This window comes from Vanrija albida, assembly GCF_041260175.1.
Source record: "Vanrija albida strain AlHP1 chromosome Unknown contig_1, whole genome shotgun sequence".
Taxonomy (NCBI): Eukaryota; Fungi; Basidiomycota; class Tremellomycetes; order Trichosporonales; family Trichosporonaceae; genus Vanrija; species Vanrija albida.
The window spans coordinates 1855199-1871935 of NW_027191420.1; the positions used below are offsets into that span (position 1 = coordinate 1855199).

Here is a 16737-nt window from a genome sequence, read left to right on the forward strand (position 1 = left end):
TGCAGTTCTCTCCTATGCTTCTCTCGACGATACAATTAGTAGTCGCTGGCAGGGCCGACAAAGTCGCGCCACGAGCCGACCTCGGAGGGCTGGAAGCCCTCGTTGTAGGGGATGGGGTTGTTCTTGAGGAACTTCTTCTCGAGCGTCTCGGTAAAGAGCACGGCGAGCTTGGGGTTGTTGATCAGGGGGATACCAAAGTCAACGGCCGCACGACGAGCAGCATAGTCCTCGTCGAGCGTGGTGGCGGCACGCGAGCGGGCCATGTTGATGACCGTCTGGATCTCGTGCTCCTCGAGAATCTCGCGAAGCTTCTTCTTGTCCTTGACGGGGACAAGAATCTTCTTGATACCGAGGTAGGGCTGCTCGTTGATGTGCTTCTCGACCTTCGAGTCGTACGTGTACAGAGCAAAGCCGAGCGACATGAGGTTCTTGGCAACCTCGGCCATCTCGGGGCGGGTAATGTCACCGCCGAGGAGGATACCCGAGCCCTGCTTGGGCAGCTTCATGCCGTTAACCGACAGGAGAGCAGCCCAGTAGGCGTCGTGAATGTCCTTGCCGAACGAGGCGACCTCACCAGTCGAGGCCATCTCGACACCGAGGAAGGGGTCGGCGCCGGGGAGACGAGTCCACGAGAACTGGGGCACCTTGATGGCAACGTAGTCGCGCTGCTGGGCCATCAGGTCAACGGGCTCGGGCACGTTGGTGTCCATGATGGCGGCCGAAGCAGTGTCGATAAAGTTGTGGCCAAGGACCTTGGACACGAAGGGGAACGAACGCGAGGCACGGAGGTTGCACTCGATAACCTTGAGCTCGGCGTCCTGGCCGTCGACAGGGGGCTTGCGGATGATCTGCATGTTGAAGGGACCCGAGATGTCAAAGGCCTTGGCAACCTTCTCGGCAATGACCTTAAGGCGGCCCATGTCCTTGCCGTGGAGCGAGAAGGGAGGGAGAACAAGGGTGGCGTCACCCGAGTGGACACCAGCGTTCTCAACGTGCTCCGAGATGGCGTGGACGAGGAGCTTGCCCTTGTGGGCAACGGCGTCGACGTCAATCTCCTGAGCGTTGTCGATGAACTGCGAGACAACGACGGGGTGGTCGGGCGAGACGTTGGTGGCGGCAGTGAGGTTGTGCTCGAGGGCGGCCTCGTCCCAAACAACGTTCATGGCAGCGCCGGAAAGAACGTACGAGGGACGGATAAGGACGGGGTAGCCAACACCAGCGGCAAACACCTTGGCGGCCTCGAGCGACGACGCCTCAGTCCAAGCGGGCTGGTCAACGCCAATCGAGTCGAGGATGGTCGAGAACTTGTGACGGTCCTCGGCGTTGTCAATCTGCTCGGGGTCGGTACCGAGAACGCTGACACCCGAATTCTTGAGACGGAGGGCAATGTTCTGGGGCAGCTGGCCACCGACGGAAACAACGACACCAGTAGCAGCCTCGAGCTCGTAAATGTCCATGACACGCTCAAAGCCAAGCTCCTCGAAGTAGAGGCGGTCAGCCTCGTCGAAGTCGGTCGACACAGTCTCGGGGTTGTAGTTGATCATGATGGTCTTCTTGCCGAGGCCGCGGATGGCGCGCGAGCAGGTAACAGCGCACCAGTCAAACTCGACCGACGAACCAATACGGTAGACACCCGAGCCAAGAACCATGGTTCCGTTGTCGTCAAACTCGACGTCGTGGGTGGACGCGTTGTAGGTGGTGTAGAGGTAGTTGGTGTAGGCGGGGAACTCGGCGGCGAGCGTGTCGATACGCTTGACAAAGGGGGTGACACCAAACGACTTGCGGAGGGCGCGGACCTCGTTCTCCGTCTTGCCGACGAGCTGGGCAATGTGGGTGTCGGAGAAACCAGTCTTCTTGGCAGTGGTGATGATGTCCTTGTCGAGCTTGTCAAAGGGCGTGTTCTGGAGCGACTTGTACACGTTGACAATGTTCTCGAGCTTGTAGAGGAACCACTTGTCAATCTTGGTCAGGTCATGGAGGTAGTCGACCGAGTAGTCGAGGTTGAGCATGGCGTGGGCAATGGCAAACAGACGACGGTCGTTGTTGGCGGTGAGCGCGGTGACCATGTCCTCGGGCTTCCAGTAGGCCTCAAAGCCGTGGAAGTTGGGGTCAACCTGGCGGATAGCCTTCTGGAGCGACTCCTCGAAAGTACGACCGATAGCCATGACCTCACCGACCGACTTCATGGCCGAGCCGACATCGCGGTCGACGTGCTGGAACTTGGCCAGGTCCCACTTGGGGATCTTGGTGACAATGTAGTCGAGCGAGGGCTCGAAGCACGCGGTGGTAGTCTTGGTGACGGCGTTGGGGAGCTCGGGGAGGGTGTGGCCGAGGGCAATCTTGGCGGCCGTGTAGGCAAGAGGGTAGCCGGTAGCCTTGGAGGCGAGGGCCGACGAACGCGACAGACGGGCGTTCATCTCAATGACACGGTAGTCGCGGCTGTTGGGGTCGAGGGCGTACTGGACGTTGCACTCGCCGACGACACCGACGTGGCGCACAATCTTGATGGCGGCCGAACGGAGCATGTGGTACTCGTCGTCGGTGAGGGTCTGCGAGGGCGCAACGACGATCGAGTCACCAGTGTGTGTGCCGAGAGGGTCAAAGTTCTCCATGTTGCAGCAGATGATGGTGTTCTAGAAGACTGATCAGCACAGTGCCTGATGGACGGTGTAGCACACGGTGACTCACGTCGGCGGCATCACGGACGACCTCGTACTCGACCTCCTTCCAGCCCTTGAGCGACTTCTCAATGAGCACCTGGGGCGAGAGCGAGAGCGACTTGGCAGCGAGGTTGCGCAGCTCCTCCTCGTCGTGGGCGAAACCCGAGCCGAGACCACCAAGCGAGAAGGCGGAACGCAGGATAATGGGGTATCCAATCTCCTTTGCGGCGTCGAGGGCGTCCTGGATCGAAGAAACGGCCGTCGACTGGGCGGCGGGGATGTCAATCTCGTTGAGGGCCTGGACGAAGAGGTCACGGTCCTCGGACACCTCGAGGGTGCGAATGGGCGTGCCGAGGACCTGGACGCCGAGGCGCTCGAGCACACCCATCTTGTCGAGCTGGATGCCGACGTTGAGGGCCGACTGGCCGCCAAACGTCAGAAGAATACCGTCGGGGCGCTCCTTCTCAAGCACGTAGGCGACGTAGTCGGCCGTCACGGGGAGGAAGTAGATCTCGCTCGCGAGGTGGTGCGACGTCTGGATCGTGGCGATGTTGGGGTTGATGAGCACCGTGTCAATGTTGCTCTCGCGCAGGGCCTTGATGGCCTGGGATCCTGCGGGCGTCAGCTTGCGTACCTTCCAATGCCCGGCAACGCACCAGAGTAGTCAAACTCGCCCGCCTGGCCGATGGACAGGCCGCCCGAGCCGACGACGAGCACCTTCTTGACGTCGGGCTTTTCGAGCTGGGGGAGGACCTGGGCCGAGATGCGGCGGGCGAGCTCGGACGGCGAGTTGAGCGTGGGGCCGTCATTGACCTGGCCGTACGAGCCGACGGCGGGGGCCGCGACGGCGTAGGTGCGCGCGCCGAGGAGGCGGGCGGCAGGCGCGGCAGGCGCGGCGCGGAACACGGGCTTGGAGGCGGCCGCGCGCGCGAGGGACGAAAATGAGCGCATCATTTTGCAAAGTTTTGTCTCTTAAGGAGGAGCACCGTAGATTTGTTCAAGAGGGAATTGTGGGGGTCGGCAAGAGGCAGCCCTTGTGAGCTGGCCTAGTGCAGAGGTGATTGGGGGGCCGTGAGGTCGACGTAGGAGTGATGAGATGGAGAAGAGGAAGGAGGAGGGGGACAAGAGTTTTTCGGTGGACGATAGGGCGGCCGGCTGGGCTGGGTGTGGGTGGGCGGATCTGGTTGGAGGGAGCGTACGGTGACCGGTCCGCCTGCTACGGTGAGTGCAGCGGTGGGCGCGTCGCGGGCGACTTTTTCGACTCACTCGCCAAGTAGCGATAAGGGTAGCAGGCACGTGACTCGACACTAACTTTCGGGAAACGACCGCCTAGCCTCTACATAGGCTGCAGCGACGCGACGCCGCTATGCATACAGCCAAGGCCTTGTACATCGGCATTCCTCTACTCACATGCATGCCACTGGCACTGGGTGTGATTCCCAACAGTCGACTCGGCCGACGCTGCCAGTTTGGCCGCCGCACCTTCCCTGCCACACACAAGCGCGTATACTGGACAAACAATTTCGACTCGGCCACATTCGGCCACTCGGATCTCATCCTCGTTACAACCAACGGCCTACGAGTGCCGGTAGGGTCAGTCAGTCACGACCTACCTTCAACCCTGGCTGGCAATGGCAGACAACAGTGGCACAAACACCTATGCAATGCAATGCAATAAATGTACAACTACTTGGCCAGCTCTGCCTCGACATTGCCTACGAGCACGTCGGGCAGTGTCCTCTGGCTCGCCTCGAGGCGCGCAATGGCCTCCTTGAGTTCCGCTCCGCGCTCAGACCACGCAGCCGTAACTGCCGTGTGGCGTGCCTCCGCTCCTTCGCCTGCCACCTTGGCCTCGGCCGCCTCTCGCGCAATGCCCGAGAGCAGCACACCAACATCGTGGACCACAGTGTCGTGGTCAGACGCGCGGGCGGCACGGAGGGCCAGAGTAGCAACCTCGAGCGCAGGCCCCCATGCTTTCTTCAGTGCCAGACGGTGCAGGACCGCCGACGCGGTGGGCACAATGATGGGTAGACGCGGGTGCGCAGTGACAGCCTCCCGGAAACGCTTGAGCATTGACGTCACGCGACCTCGGCGTGCGGCGACCAGGGCAGTGATGTACGCGTCCTCTCCCGGATCGACATAAAGCTCCTTGCTGATGGCGGACAAGGCACCCCAGTGACGGCCAGCACAGGCGGCGGCGATGGCCAGCGCGGACGATCCAAGGTCCCACCCGTGGGCCTTTGCGACTTGTGCCAGGCGATGGGCGAGGGCCGGTTCGCGGGCCACGAGCAAGTGAAGGGCTCGCTCTGCCCCTGCTTCACCGAGCTCCGCGACAAGAACTTCGACATACGGGTTCGCCTTGCTCGAGTCTTTTGGGGCAATGAGGGCGTGCGCGCGGAGCGAGGTGAGCGCGATGGCGTCCTTGGACGATGAGGGGCCAGTGGTCGCAATGTAGTCGGCCAGTACGCGCTCGGCAGTCACAGTGTTCTGGGCCGTGCGGTTCCCGCGGGTAAAGCAGTTGACCAGGGCGAGAGCGGTCCTCTTGTCGACCGGGGCATGAGGCGAGCGCTCGCGCCACTGTGTGTAGATTGCCTGCGCAAAGTTGTAGAGGTTGGCAGCCGCCAGCACCCGGAGGAGGGCCGGGACGGTCGCGTCGTCAGATCCCGCAGTACTGAAGTCGCTGGCCAGCCGGCGCAAGACGGCGCGTGGTGGGCGGGCCAGCGCGATACGCAGCAGGTGCCTCGTTTCTGGCGCCGCGTAGCGCTTCGGCGACAGTCTGGAGTAAAAGGACAGCGCGTCGGCCGTGGACAGCGCGTTGAGGTGGGCGTCGACCGCAGACGATGGCAGCGGCGGAAAGCTGAAGTCGTCGGCGAGAGAGAGCAGCACGCCCTGGGACCACTCCACGAGTTCGGCCTTCTTGGACAAGTCTGCCACACGACATGCCTGGAGTACAAGCTCTATCGCCGGCGCCGACGCCTCGGACGCCCGCATCGTCTCGACCAAGCCATCAACGGCCTTGGTCGCGCGCACGTCCATGCCCCACTGGAGCATTATTCGTGTGACGGCCGACTGGACCATGAGTACCGCAGCCTGTGGGTGGCTTGCCGAGCTACGGCCGAGCGCTGTCGCGGGGAGCTTGCCCAGCGCCAGGGGGTACTGGAGTAGCCTCAGAGCTTCCGGCGCGCGACCCCGGCTTGCGAGGTGCAGCGGGATCTGGAGCGCCGCCCACGCGTACTCTGGCTCCCAGTCCATCGTATGCGCGAGCTGGTAGTACACCTCGGGGAGGAGGTCGAGGGCCTCTTGCTCGCGGAGTGCGCGGGCAGCGACGAGGGTCGCGCGGCGCGACAGCGCAGGGAGTGTGCGCCGGCGGAGGGGGTTCGCGATCGTGCGGTAGATCTGGGCGACGAGGCCAGCGCGCAGCGGGGTGCCGGTACTCTTGGTCCCCGCTTCCTCGAGCAGAATCTCGCGCAGGGCGCGGGCGTCCGGGTTGCGCAGGAGCAGGTCCGAGACGAGGACCTGGTGGATGCCGGACGGGCGAAGGTTGGCGTAGAGCGTGCGAATGCGGGGGAGTAGGAGCTGGAGGTAGTGCGAGAAGAGGGATGAGCTGCGGAGGGCTAGGTAGGCTGTCGCAGGGTCGATCCACGGACCGGAGGCGGGCTGCGTCGCGAGTACGGCGGTGAGCAGCTCGTCCTCTGCGGCGAAGGAGAGGGCCGACCAGAGGGCCTCGTCCGGGCGCTCGAGGAAGGCGTCGAGCGTGAGCTTGGAGCTCGAGGCGTGCGACGACGGGAGGAGGAAAGAGGGGATGGTGCTCGGGGTGTGCGCGAGCGCTGTGGCGAATGCGCGCGAGGGAGGCAGGGCGGCGGCGGTCTGGCGAGCGGACGCTCGCGACGCGAGACCGCTGCCAGCGACCCGCCGCAGCCGGAGGAGATGTCTGTTGCCAAAGCTGGCGTCAGTGGTGTCGCTGGGAGAGGCTCACCTAGGCATTTTGAGGCGCTTGTCCTCGTTGCCTGCTGGCGATGGTGAGAAGAGAGATGGCAGAGTGCGATGCAAACGGCGGTCGGAAGTTGACTTCGCAGTCTTCCGCGAAGTCTCAGGGACGCCACGTGGTCAACGTGGCCCGGCCGCCAGTGAGATTGCTGTTGTTTCACCCGTCTAAATATTTGGCGGGCAGCGGCGACAATGACGCTCGTCCAACCTCCCTCCACAACCTCGACGGCCTCGACATGGTACGCGACCTGCAACAGCACCGCTGACCCCAGCCCCGCGCAGAACGGACCAAGGCAACACGGCGGCACGGCCCCGCCGCCCTGCTCTCCAAGCGCGCGTTCGCCGCGCCCGACGCTAACGAGACGGTGCTCCCCGGCTCGAACCCCTCAGCAGAGGTAGGCTCGGCTCAACGCACACAAGCTGACCCCAGATCCCCGACCTCGCCGCCAAGCCCGAGCCCGTTGCGAAGCCATTCCACGGCGCGGTGCTCGCCGGCGCCGCGACGCCGTACTCCAAGTCGCACGCGCGCCGCGAGAAGCGCAAGGCCGCCCAGCAGCTCGGCAGCGGGCTCGGAAGCGTCGCCGACGCGCTGTTCGAGGCGGCTGGCGAGGTGCCCGTCCCGGCTGCGCCGGTGCCCACGAGCCGCGGGAAGAAGCGCGAGGTCGTGCCCGAGGTGCCGCCACAGCTGCGCAAGCGCGAGGCCGACGGCAAGATCGGCGAGGGGTCGGCCAAGACGATGGGCGAGCGGCGGCGGCGGAAACAGATGTGAGTGGGGTTCGTTCTGGCGGGCCGGTGCTCGTCGGCCCGACAGTAGCGGCGTAGAGGGCACACCTGACGACGCAGCACGGCGGCTGCCCAGCGCATCCCCGCGGTGATGGCCCACCCGAGCTTCAAGGCCGCGCCGTGGGCGACGATCAGGGAGCATGCGGCCAACAGCCTCGCTGCGGCGGACGCCTCGGCTTCGCTCGCGCAGCGGCGAGACACGACGGGTGCGGCAAGAGCAGCCAAGGCCGCGGCGTACGCTGCCGGCGCGGGCTCGACACCGGGCGCGATGCAGGGAGTCGAGTGATGTATACTAGTGTACCAGGGTGGTGGGTCCCTCGGAGTTGGCTGCGTTGGGGGCAAGCGGGCTTCGGTGTATCGTCGCGTACAGCGCTCGTACGCGAGCCAGCATCACGTCCATCGGCTGGGCACGGCGATGCGCGGGTGGGAGAAGCACCAGGTGGATGAGTGAGTGGCGCTGGGGCTGGGGCCGACCCCATCATGCACCCCGCGTCCTGGCCCGGCGGATACCTCTGGGCCGATATGACTGCACGACCTGCGAGGTGCTGGGGAGGTCGTGAGTGTGTGGGGACTGGGCGGGGCGCCGGGCGCTTGGGCCGCGTGGGCTGGGCGCGAGGCGTCGACTGGCTGGAGCTCGTTCTTGGCCTGTTGAGCGTTAGCCTTGTGCTGCACTGACGCATTCATTGCATGCGGCTGGGAGAGAGGGCAGTGATGCTTGTCGAGGTGTGCAGCATGTCTGCATAGTGCCACTTGTCCGCCGCCAAAGGCATCTTGGTGGTGGTGGTGAGCGAGTTGCCGGTGCCGAGGTCGCCGAGGTCTGCACCCCGTGACCTAGTCGCGACGATCACCCGATGCATTGTCGTGCATGGTGCCCCAGCGTGCTCTTGGCGGCGAAGGCAGCGCAGCAGCAGCATCAGCTCGGGAGAAGTGCAGTCGGGATGGTATGCAGTGGCCGTTCGTGCCGAGTTGCTCTGCCGAGCGAGCGAGCCATCGTCGTCGGCCCCCGTCGTTTGCCCCGCGTGGCCAGCCGCCGGGTTTAGTGATTGCCGTGTGGTCAGGTTGCATGACGGAACTCGCGAGCGACAAGACACATCTCTGGGGCAAATCAAGTCGCACTCAATCCACCGCAGCAACAGCGACAGCAACAGCAGCAACAACGACTCTTGACTTCAACCACTCGACCACTATCACAACGATCACAACCCCGCCCTCGCCGTCGCCGACACCAGCGCACGTTCCTTGCCCCCGAAACACCTGAACCACCACACCACACTCACTCACACCCACACCCCCCGACACCATGTCCAAGCCCTCCAACTTCAACGCGCTCGTCGCGCGCCTCGCGCGCATGACGAGCAGCCCCAACGGCCTCGACTCGTCCCTCATGATCGGCCAGTACGGCGGCCCGCTCGCCGCCGGCACCATCCTCGCCGTGCTCCAGTGGCTCAAGACGCACGGCAAGGCCGCCGCCGCCGACCAGCCGCGCCTCGTGTCCCTCGCCGCCGGGCTGGTGCGCATGGGCGGCGCTATCGGCTCGGCGCGCGTCGTCACCCGCCTCTTTGGTAAGTAGGCTTCGGGGGGAGCGGTCGGCGGGAGGGGTTGGGCAGCACCACTGCGCGCTGCGCTGGGGCCGTGAGACGGGCAGCACACAGAGCACGTTCGCCGCGACGCTGCACAGCGCCCGGGGACGAGGCGCAGTGTGCTGCGCACCGCGCACACAACTGTCCGCGGCACACTGCTGGGCACGCCGCCCTGCGCCGAGGCCTGTCCAGGCCGCCGATGCTGGCTCGTGGGCCAGCGCCGTCCACGCCCCGCCCAACCCCGAACACCGAGCGACGTCGCCTCGTCGCTGCGAGCGGTTCCCCGCACGGCCCGCAGCACGCGCTCACACCGCAGGCCTCCTCCCCATGATCGACTGGCTGCTCAAGCTCTACCCCCAGCCCGTCAAGGCCTTGATCGGCCTGCTCCTGCACCCGTCGCGCTTCTCGCTCGACATCAGGAATGAGCGCGTGTACGCGACGATCCGCATCATCGCCCTCTGCGGCTACTACGTCGGCGAGCACACGGCCTGGCTCGCGAGCCAGGGCGTGCTCCAGCTCCAGCCCGCGACCGTGTCCAAGATTGCCGTGTGGTCGGTCCGTTCATGGGCGTGAGTGGCGTGGGAACGGCTGGGGGCGCTGGCGCGAGCTCAGGTGCTCGCGGTGGCGCTCGCCAGCTCGTGGTTGACTCTGCTGACTGAACCCCCCAGCGTCGACGTCGTGCTGTCGTGCATCCAGCTGTTCCGCAAGTACCTCGGCCTCCGCGCCCGCGAGAAGGCGCTCAAGGCCTCGGCCAAGTCGGAAGTGAGCACGGACGACGAAGACGCCGAAGGCTACCTGCTCACCGAACCCAAGGAAAAGACGACTTTGGAGGACCAGAAGGCTGCGCGCGCGCAGCTGACGGCCGACTGGGCCGCGTGGGAGCAGCAGGCCGTTGTCAACTAGTGAGTGGGGCGGGGGAGGGGGTGGGGGCGGAGGGTGCGTGCAGGCGTGTAGAGCTGACCACCTTGCAGCGGCTACCTTCCTCTTACTGTCCACTGGTCGACGCCCGGCGGCGTCTGGACATCACCGCTCATTACCGCGGCGATCGGCTCGGTGGTGTCGGTGGGCAAGCTGGCCGGCGCGTGGGCTGCGAGCGCGTAGATCGCGGTGACGACAGGCGCGGTTGGCGCGCGCGCATCGCGCCACACGCGCACCGGGAGCCGCGCGAGGGGTACAAGGAGGTAGTGGACGTGGCCACGGCGCCACGGTTTGTAATGCGCACCTTGGGTGCGGCCTCGCAGTATGATGACAGCATGCGACGTGATTCATGGGCGGGGGCGTGTACAACGATGTACAACTGTGCTCGCGGCGCGGCGCGTGGGGTTAAATCGCCACCTGCCCCCCGGCGCGGGACCAGACGACGGGGAAGAGTTCGTGGTCCATGGGCGCGCCGGCCGGCAGCTCGTCCGCGAGGCCCGGAAACTCGGGGCTGGTCGTCCATGGGCGGGGGGCATGGCGCACGTCGTCGCCGATGAAGCGGAGCGAGAAGGCGCGGCGGCGTGCCGTGGCCCCCGCGCTCGCGTGCAGCGTGAGCATGTGGAAGGCCACGAGGTCGCCGGGCTGGAGCGCCCACTTGAGGATGCGCCACCTGCTCCGATCCCCCTCAATGTCTGGCAGATCCGCCAAACTGCCCTCGGGGAACCACCGCGCCTCGTTGTCCATAAACGTGCGGGGCATGAGCCAGGGCCCCTTGTGGCTGCCCGCGACAAACTCCAGCGTCGCGGCGGCATCGACGGCGTCGACAGGAATCCACATGCTCACATTGTCCCCGCCCTCGATGTTGTAGTACGGCTGGTCCTGGTGCCACGGCGTGCGCTGGACCGTACCTGGCTCCTTGACGAGCACGTGGTCGTGGTACATGCGCGCCGTGTCACACCCCATCAGCGCGCCCGCCGCGCTCGCGGCGGGCGAGCGCGCGATGAAGTCGCGGTACGCGGGCACGTGCGGCCAGTTGCAGAAGTCCTCGAAGAACCACCCCGGGTCGGAGGGGCTGCTGGCCACCTTGGCGCGCGGCGACGGGTGGGCGAGGTTCGCTTCGATGCCGGCTGCCAGCGCGGCGATTTCGGAGGGCGTGAAGAGACCGCGGATGACGACGGCGCCGTCGCGTGCGTAGGCGGAGACTGTGGCGGGGGTGATGGCGGCGCGCACGCGGGCCGCGAGCTCGGCGGGGGTGGGGGCTAGCGTGGTGGCCGTGGCCGTGGCGAGGGGGCGGGAGGCGGCACGGAGGCGCGGCGCGCGCAGAGCTGACCGCGCGAGGAGCATCGTCCGCTGGAGTGGTGGACAGGACGAGCGACAACGACGACAGCGACGGAGCGTGCGCTCGACCTCACCGGCCCCACCGGCCACATGCCGGGATAGCCGAGTCGTTGCCGCCGTTCAGGCAGATCTGGCCGCTGGTGTCGGAGCAGTTAGTGCTGTCAGTTGCTGCGTCGGAGCGATGGCAGCGGGCACGCACGCATGCATGCAGCCGCTGTGACCATGGCTTGTCACCCCAGGCCACGATACGCAACCGCATGCCTCGGCCCACACCCACGCTGACACCCCGCCCCGGCGCGATTCGCCACTGCCACCACCCCACGCCACCACCCCACGCCGCCGCGCCACGGGAGCAATCTCCGCGGCGCTCGCACCCGCCGCCAGCTCGTATATAAACCCCGTCGCCCACTCCCTCTTCCCCCCACCTCGCCCGCACCGCGCTACACTCCCGTGCAGCCGCGGTTCTCGCGCGAGGCAGAACAGCGGCGCGATCCCCTCACGGGTCGAACGCGCTGCACAGCTCACGTATCTCCCGCCTCTTCTTCTCGTGGAGGGGTGGGTCGAAGAGGGGCGTACATTTGTAGCGTTGTGGGATGGATTGTGTGTGCATGGGCTGGCTGGGCGGGGTGGGAGTGAGGGGGTGAGGGAGGGGGTGAGCTCGCGATGCTGATGATGCTGTGCTGCTGCGAGGGCTGCTGACTGGCCATGGGTCGATGGCGAGCGAGCACGGTCACGACGAGGGATGACCCACCCCCGTCGCCAACCGGGCCATAGCAGTCTCGATGCCACACTGCTGATTCTCCGAGCTCTGGGCATGCTGCCTACTTGCAGACGACGCGCCGACGCAGCCCCCTCGACGCCTTGCCGTGGCGCCATGGATGCATGCGGTCGACCGAGTGTCGCCGCCGAGCGAGGGTCGCAGCGCCTCGCCACTACGGCGATAGCGCTTTCCCCGAATCGCGAGTGTGGCACCCGCTGGCCGCCTCGTCCCAGCCCAGTCTACCTGGCAGGCAGCAACCCAACCCCCACCCCGTCGCCGCCTCAAGTGGCCCACCACCACCACGACGCTCTCCATCTATATCAGTCATCCAACGCTCCCAGTCCACAACGGCGCTTCGCCCACTCGCCCACTCACGACAGCGACCACCAGCGCACAGCGCACTCCCCCACAGCGACAGCGCAAGCCGCCCACTCGCCCCCACCACTCGCTACCACCCACACCCCTCTCCACGTCCCGGCCCAACCCGCACCACGCACGCCGCCTCACTCCGCCCCGTCTGGCCCCTCGCACACCCCCATGTCACTAGGGCCCGACAGCACACCCACCCGCCTGCCCCCCACCAAGCCCACCACCGCCTGGGACCCGCTGGCCGCAACCCGCGCCGCACAAACGGGCGCACCAGCGGCCCTCGTCGCCTCCCACACGCCGCCACCACCACCCTGGAACCAACCGCCACCAAAGTCAATGGCACCCTCACCGAGCTGGCAGACGCTCCAAACACACGACCGCCAACGCTCCCAGGCAGTCGCGAGGGGCTCGCCCGCCCGTGCACCCCCCGACGCCGACGCGCGCACCGCTCCGCTCGCTGCAGAGCCCCCAAATACCCCAGCGGCCACGCACGCACACGCAGGTCACGCAACCCCGCCCCCGCGCGTTTCCGCCAACTCGACCATGGACCACCAACCATCCCCGCTGTCGACCGGCGCCCAGCCCCTCCGCGGTAGCAGCCTCCGCACGTACGCCAACGCAAACGACGGTGACGACCCCATGGACGGCGGCGAGTCGTCTGCTGCGGTGACGCCTGCGCCAGCGGCCGCCGCCGCAGAGCCGGTGCGCCCGCCAAACAGCGGCGTCATACTTCGCATCCCTGCGTCGGCAGGCCTGCACCACGCTTCTTCCACACGCGAGGGAAGCAGCCGTGCAGACTCGCCGTCTTCAGTACCCGATTCGGGGGGCAAGCGCAAGCGTCGCGCCGCCGAGTGAGTGCTAGTTATGCATCCAAACTGACCGCACAGCCCGCCACCACCGCCTTCGACTCGTCCCCGCCGCAGTCTGCGGGGATCCTCGCCCGTGCTACCCGTCACGCCCGGCGGTGGGGGAACGACGTCGAGAGACGGCTCGACTGCGCCGTCGTCGCGCGCTACCCCAGCTGCTGAGAGCACGACCGCCACACCGGCGCCCACCGGCCACGCGCTAAGCATCTTTGCAGACCGCACCGACAAGGACGTGGCAGGCGACCTGCAGACGATTGTCGGGCCGAGCGCGGGGCGCACGCTGCGCGAGCGTGTCGAGCGCGAGACACGCGCCGACTCCGAGTCGCGTGCGCGCCCGACCCGAGGTGGTGAGACCCACGTTCGCTCGGGCGTCTCGGCCTCTGGCCGCGGCCGCAGGATCGGCGGCTCGGCACGCATCACGGCCACGGGAGGCAGCAACGGCGCGACGCGCAAGAAGGGCAAGGGCAAGGCCGAGGCGGATATCGTCAACCAGGACTTTTGCTCGGTGTGCAAGGGCATCGGCCGGTTCCTCTGCTGCGACGGCTGCCCGCGGTCGTTCCACTTCATGTGCCTCGACCCGCCTCTGCGCATCGACGAGCTGCCAAAGGAGGAGACGTGGTACTGCAACAAGTGCCGCGCGGAGAAGGTGAGCACCCCTCGGGTTTGAGCTCGCTGACAGGTAGAACCCGGAGAAGTTTGACATGCCTGCCAAGTTTAAGGAGAAGCCGGTCACGTCGTTGTTTAGAATGCTCGTCAACAGAGTCGAGAAGGACAACCCGCAGCAGTTTAGGCTGCCGCAGGAGATCCGGTCCTTCTTCACTGGCGTGGGCACGGGCAACTATGGCGAGTACTTGGATGCGGAAGGCGCGCGGACAAAGTACGAGTGAGTGTGGCGTGGGGTGTGGCACTTGGCACTTGACACTGCTGACCCGACCAGCCGCAAGGGGTTCATCGAAGACCGCGACCCGATCCGCCTGCGCGACGCCAAGCAGCGCCCCATCACCTGCTACAAGTGCGGCGGGTCGTCGATTCCGCTGCACTCGCTGGCGTCGGACCCGGAGGCCTCGTGGCGCCAAATCGTCTCGTGCGACTACTGCGCGCTGCACTGGCACCTCGACTGCCTCTCGCCGCCGCTCGCGTCCATGCCCAACTCTATGCGCAAGTGGATGTGCCCGAACCACGCCGAGCAGGTCATGCCGCGCCGGCGCACGGTCAAGAACGGGCTCGAGGATGTCGATGTCGAGGCCGAGGGGAGGCGCAACAATGGCAACATTACGATTGTCGAGAACGAGGAGCCGCGCACGGCCATCCCGACCGAGGACATGGTAATCAACAACAAGCGCTACCGTGTGCCCGAGAAGATTATCCAGCTCGACTTTTGGTCCAAGCTCAAGGAGGAGCGCGCGGCGGCGGTTAAGCGGGCCAAGGTTGTGGTGGAGACGGCGTCAAAGGAGGATTTGGACGCTGCGAGCCTCATCCTGGGCCTGTTCCACGGCGGTGCGGCGCCGGCCGTGCCCGTGCCCAAGGTCAACGGCGACCACGGCGTGAACGGTGCGCCGGGGCCTGGGACGCCGGCGTCGGACACGCCGCGCAAGATTATGCTGAGAGTGTCGCGTCCAGAGTAAAGTAGAGCGGCGAGCGCGCGGAGCAAGGTCACAACCAAGCTTGAACCCAACCCGCTTGAACCCACCCCATCTCCTATACCACTGTTATTCCTGTTAATCGTCATGACGCGGGCCGCATCCTTGGCCCGCGCCCATCCCATCCATCCCCAGCATGTGTACAGTTGGCATTCTTGCCGCGGGGCCCGCGGGCTGCCGCGGCGTCATACCCATAGGTGTAGGCTATGCATGCGGAAGTGTGCGTGTGCGCGGGTATCTAGTGTCGGTCTAAACGATGAGGTCGGGGGGAGCGTCGTGGTGCTCGTCGCTGCCCATGGCGCGCATGGCGAGCTCGAAGGCGACAAACGTCGCGCCGTTGGCGAAGGGGGAGCGCACGAGCGTGGGCTCGAGGCCGCCGAGGAAGCCGCGGACGCCCTGCGCGCGCCACGTCTTTGCAAAGCAGTCGAGCATGCCGGCGTACTTGCGCTCTGGGCCGAGGGCGTCGGTCTGCAGCTTGGACTTGACCACGTCGATGGGGTAGATGGAGAACCAGAGGGCGAAGCCGGCGCTGGCGCCGAAGCCGAGGGACACGAGGGGCGAGATTTGCTCGCGGGTGATGGCGCGCTCGCGGGTGTACCGCTGGACGAGGTACTCGTACGCGAGGAAGTAGCACCTGAACCGTCAGCGAGCGGAGCGAGCTGGCGGGCGGGCGGGCGGGCGTGGGTCTGCCCACTGACGGGCACCGAGGTCCCCCTCGCCGCACACCACCACCCCCCTCCCACACCCACCACACACACGCCGACTCACCCATAGCCCACACCATCACGCCACATCGTCGCCACCTGCCCCTTGAACAGCCCCCGCGCGCCCGCCTGCGCCCACAACTTCCGCGCGCAATCCAGCGGGCCGGCGTAGATCGGCGTCGCGGGCTGCGTCTGCAGGCGGATACGGATGTGCTCCACCGGGCCAGCGACGGCGGTATTCGCCACGCCGGCGACCGCGCCGCTCGCGTACAGCTCGGCGAGGGTGAGCTCGCGGCCTGGAGAGCGCGCGGCGAACTGGCGCTTGGCCCATTCTAGGGCGCCGAACTGGATGGAGACGCAGGCGCCTGGTCAACGAGCGAGCGTCAGCGAGCGGAGACGGCGACGGCGCGAGCCGCGGCTGCGGTCAAGGCTGGGACGTACCGATGCCGAGGAGCGGGGTGAGCGTGCCCTGTGTGTGTGAGCGGCGTGAGGCGCACACTGCCTCGCCGCGCTAGCGCGCGGCGCGGAGCCCGGCTCACCTTGTAGAACCCCAGCGGCCCCTCATTCTTGAGCAGCTTGGCCGCGCAGTCGAGCGGCGAGCTGAACGTGCCCGGCGCGGCCGTCTGCACGCGGACCTTGACAATGTCAAAGGGCTGGGGCGGCGTCAGCGAGCGAGTCGCGAGGGCAGGTTGCTATCGGCGCGCCGCGGTCGACGCCGCCGACACGCTGGAGCCCGCCCGGCTCACCGGCTACGCCGGCTCGCCCATCGCCCACCCACCTGGCCCACCAGCACCTGCGCAACGCCGCCCACCGACCCCCCGACCAGGTCCTTTTGCGTCTGCGAGAGCCCCATTGTGAGTGGTGATGTAGAGTACAACGCAGACCCGCAGCCCACTCCCGACTCAATCACCACGCCCCTTTGGCCCCGGACCGCCGCCAACCCCGCCCCGGACGCAAAGATAAGGCTTGGAAAAAACCCGAGCCACGTTGGAAATGACACTTTTCGCGTATTCCACTAGCCTTGGCACCACATGTAAACAACGCCCAACCGGCCCAACCCACGCCCGCCCAATTCCAACTCGACCCACCGGAGCCCCGACAACACCCCCTCCACCCCCAGCCCCCCCGCCAT

At 66.5% G+C, this 16737-nt stretch overlaps 7 protein-coding genes across 7 annotated transcripts; 3 read left to right on the forward strand and 4 right to left on the reverse strand.

The window, feature by feature from the left end:
* Positions 1–35: 35 nt before the first annotated feature.
* On the reverse strand, positions 36–3614 carry CPA2 (carbamoyl-phosphate synthase (glutamine-hydrolyzing) cpa2; the record flags this gene model as incomplete). The annotated part of the gene is made up of 3 exons (XM_069349423.1): positions 36–2633; positions 2689–3272; positions 3317–3614. The coding sequence occupies 3 exons, from the start codon at positions 3612–3614 to the stop codon at positions 36–38; spliced, it is 3480 nt and encodes a 1159-aa protein (XP_069212967.1).
* Positions 3615–4346: 732 nt separating this feature from the next.
* On the reverse strand, positions 4347–6644 carry Q8F55_000773 (uncharacterized protein; the record flags this gene model as incomplete). The annotated part of the gene is made up of 2 exons (XM_069349424.1): positions 4347–6603; positions 6637–6644. The coding sequence occupies 2 exons, from the start codon at positions 6642–6644 to the stop codon at positions 4347–4349; spliced, it is 2265 nt and encodes a 754-aa protein (XP_069212968.1).
* A 239-nt stretch (positions 6645–6883) lies between these two features.
* On the forward strand, positions 6884–7716 carry Q8F55_000774 (uncharacterized protein; the record flags this gene model as incomplete). The annotated part of the gene is made up of 4 exons (XM_069349425.1): positions 6884–6886; positions 6920–7042; positions 7078–7412; positions 7491–7716. The coding sequence occupies 4 exons, from the start codon at positions 6884–6886 to the stop codon at positions 7714–7716; spliced, it is 687 nt and encodes a 228-aa protein (XP_069212969.1).
* Positions 7717–8730: 1014 nt separating this feature from the next.
* Q8F55_000775 (uncharacterized protein) lies at positions 8731–10111 on the forward strand (the record flags this gene model as incomplete). The annotated part of the gene is made up of 5 exons (XM_069349426.1): positions 8731–8992; positions 9327–9579; positions 9679–9772; positions 9824–9912; positions 9982–10111. 5 exons carry the CDS (start codon positions 8731–8733, stop codon positions 10109–10111), a joined length of 828 nt encoding a protein of 275 aa, XP_069212970.1.
* A 222-nt stretch (positions 10112–10333) lies between these two features.
* On the reverse strand, positions 10334–11272 carry Q8F55_000776 (uncharacterized protein; the record flags this gene model as incomplete). Its single annotated transcript, XM_069349427.1, has 1 exon — positions 10334–11272. The coding sequence occupies one exon, from the start codon at positions 11270–11272 to the stop codon at positions 10334–10336; it is 939 nt and encodes a 312-aa protein (XP_069212971.1).
* A 1666-nt stretch (positions 11273–12938) lies between these two features.
* Q8F55_000777 (uncharacterized protein) lies at positions 12939–14886 on the forward strand (the record flags this gene model as incomplete). Its single annotated transcript, XM_069349428.1, has 4 exons — positions 12939–13246; positions 13283–13907; positions 13945–14144; positions 14199–14886. 4 exons carry the CDS (start codon positions 12939–12941, stop codon positions 14884–14886), a joined length of 1821 nt encoding a protein of 606 aa, XP_069212972.1.
* Positions 14887–15150: 264 nt separating this feature from the next.
* YMC2 (Mitochondrial carrier protein ymc2) lies at positions 15151–16458 on the reverse strand (the record flags this gene model as incomplete). Its single annotated transcript, XM_069349429.1, has 5 exons — positions 15151–15535; positions 15670–15970; positions 16047–16074; positions 16145–16258; positions 16384–16458. The coding sequence occupies 5 exons, from the start codon at positions 16456–16458 to the stop codon at positions 15151–15153; spliced, it is 903 nt and encodes a 300-aa protein (XP_069212973.1).
* Between the last annotated feature and the right edge of the window lie 279 nt (positions 16459–16737).